At 44.7% G+C, this 17293-nt stretch overlaps 1 protein-coding gene across 1 annotated transcript in view; it reads right to left on the reverse strand.

The window, feature by feature from the left end:
* Positions 1-17293, reverse strand: part of cacng2a (calcium channel, voltage-dependent, gamma subunit 2a) — a 100925-nt gene that overhangs the window by 14754 nt on the left and 68878 nt on the right. Inside the window, exons 2-3 of the mRNA XM_048521269.2 lie at positions 9378-9461; positions 3908-4048 (exon numbers count right to left, since the gene is read on the reverse strand). Coding sequence (XP_048377226.1) covers positions 3908-4048; positions 9378-9461 — 225 coding nt within the window. The remainder of the gene's footprint in view (positions 1-3907; positions 4049-9377; positions 9462-17293) is intronic.

Here is a 17293-nt window from a genome sequence, read left to right on the forward strand (position 1 = left end):
CATGCTGACCAGATATCCAAAATCAATCTGGTCCCATTGGCCAGCATTTGGCCCATGTCCCTCTAAACCCTTCCTATTCATATACCCATCCAGATGCCTTTTAAATGCTGTAACTGTACCTGCCTCCACCACTTCTTCTGGCAGCTCATTCCATACACACATCCATTACCCCTTATGTCCCTTTTAAATCTTTCCCCTCTCACCTTAAACCTATGCCGTCTAGTTTCAAACTGCCCCACCCTGGGGAAAAGACTTTGTCTATTCAACTTGTTTATTCCCCTCATGATTTTATAAACTTCTATAAGGTTACACTTCATCCTCTGACACTCCAGGGAAAATAGGCCCAGCCTATCCAGCTTCTTCCAATAGCTCAAACCCTCCAACCGTGGCAACATCTTTGTAAATATCAGAGGGAGCAAGAACTGCCGATGCTGGAGTCAGAGATAACACAGTGTGGAGCTGGAGGAACACAGTAGGCCAGGCAGCATCAGAGGAGCAGGAAAGCTGACGTTTCTGAAGAAGGGTCCCAAACCGAAACATTAGCAATCCTGCTCCTTTGATGCTGCCTGGCCTGCTGTGTTCCTGCAGCTCCACACTGTGTTATCCTTGTAAATATTCTGCTTTTACTTCAGATTTCTAGCATTTAAAGGTTTCAGTTTCATCTTGATTCCTAAGCTGAGCTTCCACATTCATTAAAGAGAAATAGCTCAAACTGGAAGCAGTACATGATGCCAGTTCACAGCAGTTTTCATCGAAAATTTAAATGGTGTGACACTGAAAACTCCAGTGAATGGCATGTGCTGAAGAAATGGAAAACCATCAAATCACTTCCTAAAGATGTAATTGTTGGCACTGTTGCAGTTTTCAGCAGAGACTTGGGGAGCCAATAAATTGATATTGCTTGGAAACAAAATACAATGTCAAAGAGAGCCGACTCCTCCCAGAAAGAATATTGCAAACTTATACAACATAAGGGTTTGCTTCAGTGAGGTCAGTTGTCAGATCTGAGGATATATCTAAAAATCTTTTGCACTGTCAGACAGTGCCCTCATTTTCTCAGGAGCTTAAAGCTTGAAATGTTGTCTTTATATCAGACATCTGGAATCGAAGACATCATTATTTGTTTAGCTCATGGTTTAGGACAGGACTGGCTCTATTTCGTTTCTCTCTGACTTTCAACTCCCCCCCATCCCGGCATCATCCGTCATCAGTTTCTCCGACATCAATGAGTTACTGAGGCCAGTTGCAATGACACATTTGTTCAATGGGATCATTCTGTGGCTGAAACCTGTGACCTTCACCACCTGGAAGGGCAGGAGCAGCAGGTGTATGGAAGCACCATCGTTCCTGTGATAGTGGGCCATGTCCCAGTCACCCATTGATGGCTGTACACCGAAATCATGAAACTCACTACCTCAGAGCATGGTGGGGCAGGTCCCTTCACCTCACAGCTCAGTACGGATCACCAGCAGACAGCACCGTAGCAGTGTATAATGCAGCCCACCAGCACTGTCATCGTTGCAATGGTGTGAATGGGAAAGGGGGTAATTAATTGTGGCTTTACTTGCAAGGCCACATTCTGAGAAAGAATTTTTATATAATGATCCTGTTTCTTATCAGTGATTGTCAGTTCACTAAATGAGTGGATTCTTAATGCTAAGATAACCAAGTGTGGAGCTGGATGAACACAGCAGGCCAAGCAGCATCTCAGGAGCACAAAAGCTGATGTTTCGGGCCTAGGCCCTTCATCCTGAGATGGTGCTTGGCCTGCTGTGTTTATCCAGCTTCACGCTTTGTTATCTTAGAATCTCCAGCATCTGCAGTTCCCTTTATCTCAGATTCTTAATGCTGGTGTTTACCAGTCAGCAGTACCTTTTGAGCACATGAAAATATAAAAAATGCCATTAAATGTCATTTCAGATTGCATTTTCTCTTTCTCTCTCCCTCTGCAAATACCACGCTATCAATACCTCCTTCTCTTACCCAATAACACAAAGGAATACACTTTTCTCAGTCAATGCCACAATTAGTGCCTGGTCAAGTTTTTGTGAATTATCTCTTAGATGTTCATTCACTCAGGTTCCTGTTCAATCTGTTTGACTTTAACCCAGAGCCAGGCTTTGCTGATGAAGCAGTTCTGTTTCTGGGTGTGTACCGGAGAAGCCTGGACATGAGATTGAATCCCATCATGTCACCTGGGAATATTTAAATTAAATAAACCCAGATGATAAAGCTCATCACTGTGACGGTGACTGTGAAACTATCATTGATTGTTGTAAAAATCTGTCTGGTTCACTAATGCCCTTTAGAGAATGAAACTGCCACCCTTACCTGAACTGGCCTACACGTGACTCCAGGCCCACAGCAATATGGCTGACTCTTACCTGCCCTCTGAAATGGCTCAGGAAGCCACTCAGTTACACTGAGGTGGGTAAAAGTGCCCATTTTGCCACTGATGCCCAGATCTTGTGATTGATCAACAAAGGTAAGCTCCACAAGATTTGTTCTGTGCCAGGGACTCCTCTTGTTGGCATCCTTCAGTCTCTCCATTTCATGTTCAGCATCATCAACATATGGCTAATATGCAGGCTGGGTGCATTGGCCATGGGAAATGCAGGGTTATTGAGTAGGTCTAGGTGGGATGCCATTCAGAGAGTCAGTGCAGATTCAATGGACCAAATGGCCTCTTTCTACTCTGATTACAAGAAGTCATCAATCTGCCCAAAATGTGATTAAATTGAAGCTTGAATCCATAATCTTACATTCAGAGCGTTACATCATCACATGTCACATTCCAACACTTGAGGTGCATTACCATTTGTACATAAACCACATACCATCACCCTATCAATCTGTCCTGTTTTGTTCTTCTTGGCTAAGGGTAGGAATCCAACAAATAAACTCCCCCACTCCACAGTCAGAAGTGTTAACCTTGCCATCTATCTGGCTATGGATTGGTCAGTGGGGAGATGGGAATTTCTTAACGGAATTCTCAAAAATGAGAATTTCAATCCTTCGAACACACACACACACACACACACACACACACACACACACACACACACACACTCACACACACTCTCATACACACACACACACACGCTCACACGCACACACACTCACACACACACACACACTCACACACACACACATACACACACACACACACACACACACACACACACACACACACACTCACACACACACGCACACGCAGCACAGTGACTCAGTGGTTAGCACTACTTGCCTCACAGCGCCAGGGACCTGGATTCAATTCCAGCCTCGGGCGACTGTCTGTGTGGAGTTTGCACACTCTCCCCGTGTCTGCGTGGGTTTCCTCTCACAGTACAAAGATGTGCAGGTTAGGGTGGATTGGCCGTGCTAGTGTTCAGGGAGGTGTAGATTAGGTGGGTTATAGGGGATGGGTCTGGGCAGGATGATCTGAGTTTGGTGTGGACTTGTTGGGCCAAATGGCCTGTTTCCACACTGTAGGAATTCTATGATACACACAGAAACTGACAAGTACAAACAGACAGATACTATTGCAAATACACACACTTACATAAAGCTATAGAAGTGCGTATGTACATCCATGCACAAACCTCCCAATACACACACACACACACACACACACACGCGCGCGCGCACACACACACACACACAAATACAGAGTGACTAGCTACCCACTGTACACAAACATAAACACACACATCCACATGTACCGACATAAATGCACACACATACACAACGCGTTACTGCTTCTGAACAAGAGCTAACATCTGAAATTTGGAACCCCACTCTGATTTTTCCCTCCAGCACAACCCCAGCCACTCCCACCTCATTTTAAACCTGGGGAAAGAGAAAAGGGTGAGCAGCTGAGACAGGAGATGATGAATGTTTCTCTCACCTGCAGAGACAAAGAAAATGCCCGCACTGAGAATGATGTTGTGTCGAGTTTTGTAGAACTCACTGGCTGCGATGCAGAGCCCCCCCATAAAGAGCAGGATGACGCTGAGGATAGGGAAGATACTGGATGCTCGCACAGCACCTGGGAGGTGAGAGGAAGGGATTGAGTGGAATCAAAATCGGGGGGAAAGAGAGCGACAGGGAGAAGCAGAAAGAGAAAAAGAGAATAAAAGAAACTTTGAGATAATTTATTCTTGTTTTAGCAGCCCAGATGCGCTGATTCACAAAACCAAACATTTCAAATCACCTGTAAATAAACTATTGTTATTTCTTGGAGGCCCGTGTGTTATATTTCAACTCTGTCTGATATCTTCATTCCAGCCAATGCACTCAGCCTACTGATGCAGTCGAAGTCAAATTTGGTGAACACAGTGTAGAGCAGGATGAACACAGCAGGCTAAGCAGCATCTTAGGAGCACAAAACCTGACGTTTCGGGCCTAGACAGCTTTTGTGCTCCTTAGATGCTGCTTGGCCTGCTGTGTTCATCCAGCTCCACACCTTGTTATCTCGGATTCTCCAACATCTGCAGTTCCTACTGTCTCAAATTTGGTCACACCATATGGGAATGACCCTGCAGGAAAAGCATTAACTGTTTCTGAACCAGAAGGTGCTGTCATTCAACTGCGATGTCAACTCAACAATCCAACCAAAACCCATAGGATGGGCCATGAAGAACTCCCAAGAAACCCTCTGAATGTGAAGCCTCCCACCCCCCTCCCCCCTCATCTGGTGGGGGATGGCAGGGCGATCCAGGATCACTCACAGCGAGTGAAGGTTCCGGGGTTGCTGAGGCACAAAGGGATTTAAAAACCGAAAGAACTGCAGATGCTGGAAATGAGGAACAAAAAACAGAAATTGCTGGAAAAGCTCAGCAGGTCTAGCAGCATATGTGAAGAAGAAAAAAAAACAAGAGTTAATGTTTCAGGTCCAGTGACCTTTCTTCAGATTTTATCTTCACAGATGCTTCCAGACGTGCTGAGTTTTTCCGGCAACTTCTGTTTTTATTCCTCAAAGAGATTTACCCTATTCCTGCTTCTTTACAAAGATCAGGGAGTAGTGAATTTTAGACGAGGGATAACATTGACTGTAATAAACACTGTCCCTCAAAGCCTGTAGGAAAGGGGAACCGAGAGGGGAGCCTCAAGCTGATCATGGTTCTCTGTGGGACAAGGTTAAGAAATAATTTGAAACTGGGAACAATGTTGCACTAGCCTGGCTTGTATCACCTGGAAGTTAGTACATTCGATCAAATGGTGGATTTAAAAAGTTAGAAAGGATTAAATGGAGAATTTGGTGGTGACAGCCAAACCATTCAGCGATGAAATCAGGAAACAATTTTCCACACATAGGTAGGTAGGAACCTGGAATTCTCTTCCTTAAAATCCTTTGGTGACTGTCTGTATGGAGTTTGCACATTCTCCCCATGTCTGTGTCAGTTTTCCACCGGGGGTCTGGTTTCCTCCCACAGTCCAAAAGGCTGCCACAAATGATACTTCCAAGGCTTTCATCAAAATGTTCTTGTTGGGTAAGAGTAAGAAAGAATACGGAAATTTGAGCTGAATAATATATCATCCAATTGAATAGCAGAACAGACTTGAGGGGCTGAATGGTCTGCTCCTGCTCGTCACTTCATTCCTAAATGGAGCTGAATGTTGCACAGTTCCTATGAAGTCACTGAGAGTGGGTGAATGTTAAATGTGGGATTATGGTGGCCTCATGCTCCATTGCTTACAGAGATCATGGTTAACACGATGAGTGTGGCTGGCTCACTGGGCTATTGGCAGTTCATATTCTGCCATCCCCACCTGCCTGCCATTTCTGCTAACGTCAAAGACAGCAGCATTTAATGTTCAGCAAGGTGCGATCTAAACACATTCCTCCAGAAAAACCAGTCGCAGCACATTCTACTGGGAACTGGAAAAAATACCCGAAAAATATACAACAATGTACACATCTAGGGAAGGCAGAAGGGCATTGTGGGGCTAACTGGGTAACATTTCCAAAGAACCAGCTGAAGCATGATGGGTAATAAAGTGTGAAGCTGGATGAACACAGCAGGCCAAGCAGCATCTCAGGAGCACAAAAGCTGACGTTTCCGGCCTAGACCCTTCATCCTGCTGAGTTCTGCTTGGCCGGCTGTGTTCATCCAGCTTCACACTTTATTATCTTGGATTCTCCAGCATCTGCAGTTCCCATTATCTTTGAAGCATGACGGGTGACTGGTGTCCTTCTGTACTGTATGAATTAACAGTGGTGTAACCACTTGACAAATTGGGCCATTTGTTGATTGAGTTACAAACTGGAGAGCTTTGCTTTGATTGCAACATTCTTCATGACATCACATGACCTGGGGTGGATGCCAAATTTTGGATCAGCGACTCCTTTGTTGTGAAAAAGTCCAGTGCAAATAGGCACTAATGATTGGCCAGGACACAAGCAGACCCATTAGCAGCAATAGTTTCAACAAATTCCTTGTGGTCTCTGATGTAACTAAAGCTCTTGCTGGTGTAACTGACTTGCAACTCAACCACTACAATGATTATTCAATGGAGTGTGGGTTTTGTGTTCCCCTGGCTGGATGCACATGTCTCTTTTCGATATCGGAACAGCTTCCCTGGATCACATATCACTTCATCATTAGCTCATTGTGCATCATTTGCAATAGTCAGTTCACAGAAAGAGGAAGAGGGCCATTCAGCCTCTCTAATATGATATCCCCCCATAGATCATCCCTGTCCTGACCCAATATTTCTCCCTATTCCTTGATTCCTTTACCCAAAAATCGATCAATTTCAGTGCTGGAAGCTACAGCTGTCCCCCAATATCCATAGTTTTATTGGGGGAGAGAAATCTGGATTTCGATGACCCTTTGTGTGTGAAACAGCTAATTCCTGATTTCATCTCTGAACAGCTCATGTCTGAATTTGAAGCAGTGTATTGGACTCTGATGAGCAGTTATATGAGCATTCCTTCTTTAAGCTGTGATTATCGTCACTGGTAAGGTGTGGTGTTGGTTGGGAGGAGGGGCGAAAACAGTAAGGGTGTGGGAATGGTCACCAACCTTCACTGGGCCTGGGGGACAGTCTGGAATAGGGTTTAAACACTGGACCATACATTCCAGTGATAGAAATCTGCCATGTCCAAACACTCATTGGTCTTTCAAAGGGCTAGGAGCATCAAGATTGGCTTTGGGGAGTCAGGAGGTGAGTAACTCTCTGCAGAATTCCTAGCCTCTGACCTGGCATCACCAGCTAGGCCAAAATTTCTTGCCCATCTCAAATTGCCAGAGGGCATTTAAGAGTCAACGACATTGCTGTGGGCCTGGAGTCACATGTAGGCCAGACCAGGTAAGGATGGCAGATTTCCTTCCCTAAAAGACTTTGGTGAACCAGATGGGTATTTATTTATTTACTCATTTGTTGGATGTGGGTGTCGTTGGCTGGGCCCAGCATTTATTGCCCGCCCCTAGTTGCCCCTTGAAAAGGTGATAGTGAGCTGCCTTCTTGAACTGTTGCAGTCTATGTGCTGTGAGTTGACCCTCAAAGCCTTTAGGGAGGGAATTCCAGGATTTTGACCAAACGACAGTGAAATTACAGCGATATATTTCCAAGTCAGCTTTTACAACAATTGGCAACGGTTACATGGTCACCACTAGACCAGCTTTTTAATGAATTTGAATTTCCCCAAACGTCGTGCTAGGATTTGAACACCTATCCCCAGAATTAGCCGAGCAATCTGAACTACTATCCCACTCCACGCTTACTGATAGTTTCTAATCAACCTGTTCGGAGATGATTACCCACTTCTGATGTAGGTATAGCTTGAACCCTGGTCTCCTGACTCAGAGGTAGGAATACAATCATTGCACTGCCACAGACAGCCCATTTTGTCAGATAGTGACATGTTTATAATTATTTTGCTTTTATATTTAAATGCCACGTAGCTGCATCAAACATGGATGATGTGGACTGCGGTGTTTCAATAAGGCAACTCACCATCTCCTGGTGGTAGGGGGTAGTTTGGGAGGGTAATAAATGCTAGTCCACCCAGCAGCGCCCACATCCCAAGAAGAAATGAAATAACTTTGTCAACTTTAACATCATGTTCAAACATTTGAGACGAGATGTTCTGGTTGTTCTCCAGAGGATAGAGGAGTTTAAGTGGAAATAATGTCAAATTCAAATTATTAACAAAGCATAAATAAAAGTGCAGGAGTAGGCCATTTGGCCTTTGAGCCTGCTGCACCACTTATTGTGGCCATGGCTGATCATCCAGTGCAGTGGCAGTTTTGATAAACTGGAGAGAGACTTAATCGTCTCCATTAGCAGCAGGGCCAGTAACTAAGGTGGCTCAGCGGTTAGCACTGCAGCTTCATTGCACCAGGGACCTGGATTCGATCCCACCCTCGGGTGACTGTCTCTGTGTGGAGTTTGCACATTCTCCCCGTGTCTGCCCGGGTTTCCTCCGGGTGCTCCGGTTCCCTCCCACAGTCCAAAGATGTGCAGGTTAGGGTGGATTGACCATGCTACATTGCCCGTACTATCCTGGGATGTCTAGGCTCGGTGGATTAACCATGGGAAATGCAGGGTTATGGGGCAGTGGATCTGGGTGGGATGCTGTTTGGAGGGTCAGTGTGGACTTGATGGGCTGAATGGCATGCTTTCACATTGTAGGGATTCTGTTCTAAGGGGTACAGATTGAAGGTGATCACTGCGAGATGAAGAATTGTTATTTTACTCACTGAGCCATTGTGATCTGGAACACATTTGCCTAAAAAGGTGTTGGAAGCTGAGTCAATAGGAACTTTCAAAAGACAATTGAATACAAACTTGTAAAGGACAAAGAAAATTGCAAGAAAATGGCGAGAAACAGGGAGTGGCATTGAGAATGCCGTCAAAGAGCCAGTAAAGGTACGATAGGCTGAATGGCCTCCTTCTTTTCTGTATGATTCATTGTGCCATTCTCTGTTGGCAGGTGTTACGGGTCTCATTGGGAAAAGGGGGGTCCCCAGCAGCTGGAAATGCGATATAGCAACTAATTGCCTGCATTTGCTGCAGCAGCAACAAGGATGGCTCACTTGGTGTTGGCGCTGAGCACCAGAAGTCAGGAACCTTGTCTCCTCTCCGATCACCCATAATCCGGTGTACTGAGCCCGCGTCACAACTGTGAGTGAGATCAGCTCAGACAAGGACCAGGCCTGAACTGGTCTGAGCTCCCAGTTATGGAACACATGGGTCTGAGGCTCCTCCAATATTTTTATGCATGTCATGTTTCCACATTTAAGGATTGGTGAACATCACTGGCCCATGAGCATGCAACTCATCCGCTTCCTCCTGCCTTTCTGACAAACCCATGAATGATAGTATAAGTCGCGATGAATGGATTGGGATTAAAAAGGAAGGGAGCTTACGTAAGAAGTATTCAGCAGCATCTGCTTCGTAATCTGTATCTTCTGGGAAGTGGTCGATCTGTTTACATAAACCTTTAAAATTTCCTGTTTTGGGAGAAAGAAAGAGAGAGATGTCAGTTGCGTCTCCCAATCAGAGCAATAAAACACCAGTGAACGAGTCCCTACTCAGGTAAAATTGTGAGCATCATTGCCTCTGTTCTCTTGATAAGGAGATCGTTACATCCACGTTGGGATCCTCAATTTCACAAGTCATAGAGTGATCAATACATACAGCACAGAAACAGACCCTTTGGTTCAAATCATCTATGCTGACCAAGTTTCCCAAACTAAACTAGTCCCATTTAGCTGCATTTGGCTCATATCCCTCTAAACCTACAGAGAATTCCAAAGATTTGCAGAATCATGGAATTATTACGATTCAGAAAGAGGCTATTTGGTCCATTGTGCCTGCTCCATGCTGTACAAATAGCCAAAGAAGGCACTTCACATCTCAGTCTGATGGGAATGATCTCTTATCCTGATTGGCTTCAGATCAGGATTGTGCAACAGGACATAATGAATGTAAATTCAAACGCATTCAGTGCGCTTTCGGAATTGGTCATTTAAATTGTAGGGAGAGGTGTTGCTAATGGATCCATCTGGAAAATGCAGACCACCACTTATCACAACAGGAGAAGGCTGATAGCCCCCCTCAGACCTGTGCCTCCTTTCAATTACACCATCACTGGACTGCCTCTTAACTCCCTGTCAGGTGCTTCAGTTCTTAATCTTGCCCAAAAAAACCCATCAATTTCAGTTTTGAAATTAGCATTTTACAATTTCAATTGGTTCTTGTTTTGAAGAGGGGGACAAGTTTGATTTCCACAATTCTGTGTAAAGTCAGTACGATACCAAATCCACCTAAATCACCCCTTTGTCCCAAACCCTATCGACAGTGCAAACCAGTTTCTCTAGATATTGCTTGTGGCCTAGGAATAAGTCAACCTTCACCAGAAGTGTTTAGACAGTGGAGATCAGAGCCTCAGTGGAGCAGGAATGTCAACATTTCCTGCTCTTCTGATGCTGCCTGACCTGCTGTGTTGCTCCGGCTCCACACCGTATTGAATCTGACTCCAGCATCTGCAGTTCTTGCTACCTCCAGGAGATTGGGGTATGTTATCTCAGACAGAAATTAGACTGATGCTGTTTGTAACCTGCGAGTGTGTTCCCAATCACAATGACATAAAACGCCAGAAGAAGTAAGTGGCCTCTTTAGAAAGGGCCTTATTTAACTGTTTAAAACAAAAATAAGATACATAGCTGCCTTAAAACATTGTGCTTTTCAGTTGTAGATTTTCAGAATTCTCTACCACAGAGCTCGGTCATTGAGAATATTCCAAACAGGAAACAATTGGTTTTTGGCATCGATGTAATTAAAGGATATGGAAAGTTGAGGTTAAAGTTTATCCATAATCCTGTAAGTTAGCACTGTCTAAGGATTTTTGGTGAATTTCTGCATTATATCTTGTAGATAGCAGACACTGCTGCTACTGAGCATCAGTAGTGGAGGGAGTAGATGTTTGTAGATCAAGTGAGCTGATTTGTCCTGGATGGTGTTGTCATTGAGTGTTATTGGAACTGCATCGATCCAGACAAATGGGGAGTATTCTATCACACTCCTGACCTGCGCCTTGCAGATGGTGGACAGACTTTGGAGAGTCAGGAGGTGAGTTGCTCTGCGCAGTGTTCCCAGCCTCTGACTTGGACTTGTAGCCCCTGTGTTTATACGATTGGACCAGTTCAGTTGCTGAACATTGACACCCCCCAGGATGTTGATAATGGGTGATTCCGTGATGGTGACATCATTGAATGTCAAGGGGCAATGGTCAGATTGTCTCTTGTTGGAGATGGACATTGCCTGGTATTTGTGTGGCTAGAAGGTCACTTGCCTCTTGTCAGTCCAAGGCAGGATATTGCCCAAGAGATAGTAAGAACCAGAGAAATTTCAGAAGAAGGGCCCTGACCTGAAATGTCAGCTTTTCTGCTCCTCTAATGCTGCCTGGCCTGCTGTGTTCCTCCAGCTCCACACTGTATTACCTCTGAATATTGTCCAAATCTTTTTGCCTTTGAACATGGGCTGCTTCCGTATTTGAGGAGTCACGAATGGTGCTGAACATTGTGCAATCATCAGTGGATATCCTCGCTTCTGACCTTATGATGGATGAAGCAGCTGAAGATGGTTGGGCCGAGGGCACTATCCTGAAGAACTCCTGCAGAAATGTCCTCCAACCACCACAGCCATCTTCCTCAGTGCTGTGTTTGACTCCAACCATCAGGGAGATAGCTCCCTAATTCCCATTATCTGTGCTTTTTGCTGGGACTCCTTGATGCTGCAGTCAGTCAAATGCTGGCTTGATGTCGAGGGCAGTTGTGGCTTTATTATGGTGAATGGCTGAACAAACTTCTCCCGTTCCTGTTTTTCACACTCTGAGAGCCTAATTGACTAAATTCCTTCTGGAAATATTGCTTTTGTTTATTTAAACCAAATGAACAAATCAGGAGCAGGACAAGGAAAATCAGCCCACTCCCCATTCGATAGGAACCTCGCCAATCTGGTTAGTACCTCAAATCAACATTTTCTCTTCTGCCTGGGCTGGCAGGACTGATGTTTAGAGAGAGGCTAAATCAGTTAGAACTGTATTCACTCAAGTTTAGGAGAATGAAGAATCTCTAGAAACCTATAAAATTCTAACAGGACCAGACAGGATAATGCAGGAGGATGTTCCTGATGACCAGGGAGTCCAGAACCAGGGATCACAATCCAAGCATATGGGGAAGGCCATTTGGGACTGAGATGAGAAGAAATATCTTCATCCAGAGAGTGGTGAGCGTGTGGAATTCACTATCGCAGAAAGTAGTTGAGTCTAAAACATTGAATATATTCAAGAAGGAGTTAGATGTGGCTCATAGGGCTAAAGGGATCAAAGGACAATGGGAGAAAGCAGGAATACAGTACTTAGTTGGATGATCAGCCATGATTATATTGAATGGTGAAGCAAGCTGAAAGGGCCGAGTGGCCTACTCCTGTTCCTAGTTTCTATGTTCCCTGATCATCTTTCCCCACTGTCGTTGCTTGACCAGAATTGCTCCAGCTCCCCCTTAAACACTTTCAGGGACCCTGGTTCCTCCACCTTCTCAGGAAGACCATTCCAAAGACTCAGGACTCTCTTTGTTTTAAACAGGTAATTGCTGACTTTTAAACAGTGAGCTCTTTGCAAACAGTCATTACGTCACATAAGACCATAAGACATAGGAGCAGAATCAGGCTGTTTGGCCCATCGAAAGCTCCATGATTGGATTGTGACTGATATATTTCTCAAGCTCATTCTCCTGTCCTTACCAATCGAGAACCTATCTATCTCTGTCTTAAATGCACTCAACAACTTGGTCTCCACAGCCCTCTGTGGCAATGAGTTCCACTGAGGTCTATAAAGTATTAACTGTTAAAACCCTTTCCATTCACCTCTGATCCAATTGATTAAGCCCAATCTCCTCTCAGCTCCATTTGACAGACTATCTAAATCAACACATTTAATCTTGTTAATAGAATTCCAATTAACCTGAAACGGCTTGATCCAGGATTATTATAAAATTTCAGGTAACTGCCTCCTCTTCTGGTATCTAAATGTGCCAATAGATTCAGGAGCTGTGGGCATCAACAAACCTTTGGGCACTCGATAGCACCCTGTATTGGCAAAGCAAGCCTCTGTGCTGCCCTACAGTGATCAATAAATCTGTGCTCTGTGCAGTGTACTCACTGACTGGCTACCTGCAGACTATCATTTTCTAAAAGACATGAAACTGGTTCTAATGCAGCTCAGCGTTCGGTGAAAACACTCAAAATGTGGGCAAGACCTTTGCAATATTAGCAAATGAGCGAATGATTCGTTCTGTACATTCCATGCAGCGTGTTAAAGCTGGTAGAAGTCGTGCCCAGAGCAAATGTTTTTCAGATCATTGTTTTTCTCTATAATTGGCCAGGGTTTTTAAAGATCTCGTTTCTCTCCCCTCCCAGGAGATTTCATAGCTCCAGGTGGGTGGTGAGATTCTGCATCAAACTGCAACGCATACCATAAGCAAACCAGGACAGAATAGATCAAACAGCAGGTGGCCCTCTGTTTGCCATTGTCATAGGAGCAGGAGAGGCCATTCAGCCTTGTGGATCTGATCTGACATTCTATCAGTTTATAGCAATCAGGATCTCAGTTCTGTTTACCAACCTACTCCTCGACAATGTTGCCCAACGAAAATCTATCAAGCTCAGTCCTATAAACATCAATTGCACACCGCCCCCCCCCCATTCCATTGCTGTTTAGGGAAGAGAGTATCACATTTCTAGTACCCTTCGTGTCAAATAATGCTTTCTGATTACACTCCTAAATAACTTGGCTTTCATTTTAATATTCTGTTCAATAAATAAAGGAAATAGCTTCCTTGCACCTAGCTTATCAAATATGTTTAACACTGGTGTATGATTCATCGATGTATTTTAATGGCATTTACTTTGGAATTTTCATCTAGTGGCATGTGGGTTTTGTGTGGGTCTGAAGGAATTTAATGATTAACTTGTAAATATTTCTGTAACCATGGAGATGCTTTTAAACAAGTCTGAGAGAGATAGTTCAGGGAGGCTGATGAGAATTGGTTTACATTAGGAGAGCTCACAAAGTGAACAAAGAAAACGGTATCATGCAACAGTCTTTCAGATGGAAGATTCTATAAATCCTTTTTGAGCTTTTGAGTATGAGTTTTGCAATTTACAATTTCTTGGATGGAGCTGGATATGCAAAATATTTGCGCCTGGGAAAAGGAGATTGTTTCAGACTGTTAAGAAAGAGATTACCCCAATGTAAGGAGATAATGGGAACTGCAGATGCTGGAGAATTCCAAGATAATAAAATGTGAGGCTGGATGAACACAGCAGGCCAAGCAGCATCTCAGGAGCACAAAAGCTGACGTTTCGGGCCTAGACCCTTCATCAGAGAGCTCGCTCTCTGATGAAGGGTCTAGGCCCGAAACGTCAGCTTTTGTGCTCCTGAGATGCTGCTTGGCCTGCTGTGTTCATCCAGCCGCACATTTTATTACCCCAATGTAAGGAGTTTAGTTTAAAATGTCCAGAGCAGAAGTGTTTGGTTAAAACTGTAAAGGATTATTAGAAGCTATGAAAGTCTAAGCTCAGTTATATGAAACCTCCAAGAAGAGGATATCAGATTTTCAAGATAGGCAGTTAAAGTCATTGTTAAATTAACTTAACTTTCATTCTTTAAAGCTCCAGAGAATGCAAGCCCAGTTTTTCTGTTATCTTGGGAACAATCTGGTGTATGTTTGTTATACTCCCTGCATGGCAATACTATCTTTCTTAAAGTAAAGAGAACAAAAGCTGCATACAATACTCCAGGTTCAGTCAAACCAGGTTCAACAGAATTCGAAGTTTTTCTTATTCGTGTACCAAATGATAGAATCCCTACTGTGTGGAAAGAGGCCACTCAATCTGCACGACCCTCCAAAGAGCATCCCACCCAGACCCCCACTTTAACCCCATAATCCCACATTTCCCATGGTTAATCAATCTAGTCTGCAAATCCCTGAATGCCATAGGTAATTTAGCATGGCCAATCCACCTAGCCTGCACATCTTCGGACTGTGGGAGGAAACCAGAGCACCCGGAAGAAACTCACGCAGACACAGGGAGAATATGCAAACTCCACACAGTCTCCCGAGGATAGGATTGAACCGGGGTCCCTGGGGCTGTGAAGCAGCAGTGAGCAGCACTGAGCTACCATGCCACAAATCCTCTCATGATAAAGGGTTACATTCCTTTGGTCGTCCACATTACTTCATCATTTGTGAATGTTGCACTTGAGGGGATGGGGACAAGGGAATACTTCCGGTCAGCAGTTAATTCCCCCACCCCACCCAGTAAACCGAAGCCTTCAGTTTCCATCAGACTGCTGTAAGACACACACTGACAGGAGTGGGGTTAAACCCAGCAAGGTGACGACATGACTGCCCAGCAGAATCACACTCTGTGGAGGCACAGTGTTGTGAGCCCAAGCCCCATTCTGGATATTTCATCAGGAAGTATCGATGTACCCAAAGCAGCACTGAGGAACAGCAACACTTTCCAAATCAGCAGCTTCCAGATGAGACATTAAACTGAGGTCCTGTCCATTCCCTCAGATGACAGAAGAGATCCCACGGATCTTGTTTGAAGCAGCGTGGTGGGGGGAGATATTACAGTTACCATTGTAACCGTGCCCTTGATCACGATGAATAGAAAATGCTGGACACAGGATTGTCAGTTATTTTATCCGTCATCAAATCTTTTTCTCTTTACAGGGTAAGGGGTGACACAAGGCTTAACACACAAACAACTAATCTTTTCCCACCCCAAGCCGCACCCCCATCTACCTACTAACCTCATCCCACCTCCTTGACCTGTCCGTCTTCCCTGGACTGACCTATCCCCTCCCTACCTCCCCACCTATACTCTCTCCACCTATCTTCTTTACTCTCCATCTTCGGTCCGCCTCCCCCTCTCTCCCTATTTATTCCAGTTCCCTCCCCCCATCCCCCTCTCTGATGAAGGGTCTAGGCCCGAAACGTCAGCTTTTATGCTCCTGAGATGCTGCTTGGCCTGCTGTGTTCATCCAGCCTCACATTTTATTATCTTTTTTGGGAGTCTTGTCATGTGATCACTTACATCACTAGCTTGGGTATTTACATAAATGAAATGACCATAGTCAAGTAGTGGGAACTTGTATAACTCAAAACAACGTTGAACATTAGATATGATTGTGCTGTTGGACCACATTTGTTGAATATTCCTGAGTATTTGATAAAATACACTGATAATCACTGTAAGTTGAAGTCACAGTGTGGTGCAAGTGAGCATGTTCAAAGATGCATACATTAATACGTACAGTCCAATTGTTTACGGACAGAAAGAACACTGTTGTGATTGGAATAAGGGCCAGGTGGATCTCCTTGATGATCAGATCCTTGATTGATTGTTAACCTGATCTCATCAGGGAGCTCTGGCTGACAGATGTGAACAGTAGATTCAGAAACTCTCCTCAGTCGAGGGATTGGCTGTGAGCTGGCTGGTCAGCGTCCATCCACTGTGCATGTGTAAATAAGGGTGGCTTGGTGACAGGATACCAGTCTCTGTGCAGTTTTTTTGTAACAAATACAAACACCACACCTATTTCTACTCAATAAACAGTTGATGGCTACGCTCTGGATGATTTCTCTGGCCAATGCCTTCACCAGAGTCAGCCTTCCTGATTTTAATAAGTTAAATGCCAATCATCATATAACTGGCACATTCTACATGGTAGTGCCTGTACCCATCAGAGTACACTTACCAACCAGCCAGCACTCCCCTATCTTCCAGTATCAAATTGTCATCAGAGATAATGGGAACTGCAGATGCTGCAGAATCCGAGATAACCAAGTGTGAAGCTGGATGAACACAGCAGGCCAAGCAGCATCTCAGGAGCACAAAAGCTGACGTTTCGGGCCTAGACCCTTCATCAGAGAGGGGCATGGGGAGAGGGTTCTGAAATAAATAGGGAGCTGGGGGATGTGGACCAAAGTTGGATAGAGGAGAAGATAGCTGAGAGGACAATATAGGTGGGGAGGTAGGGAGGGGATAGGTCAGTCTGGGGAGGACGGACAGGTCAAGGGGGCGGGATGAGGTTAGTAGGTAGGAAATGGAGGTGCAGCTTAAGGTGGGAGGAGGGGATAGGTGAGAGGAAGAACAGGTTAGGGAGACAGAGACGAGCTGGGCTGGTTTTGGGATGCAGTGGGCGGAGGGGAGATTTTGTAGCTTGTGAAATCCATAATGATACCATTGGGCTGCAGGGTTCCCAAGC

The sequence above is a fragment of the Stegostoma tigrinum genome, chromosome 38 (assembly GCF_030684315.1).
Source record: "Stegostoma tigrinum isolate sSteTig4 chromosome 38, sSteTig4.hap1, whole genome shotgun sequence".
Lineage (NCBI taxonomy): Eukaryota > Metazoa > Chordata > Chondrichthyes > Orectolobiformes > Stegostomatidae > Stegostoma > Stegostoma tigrinum.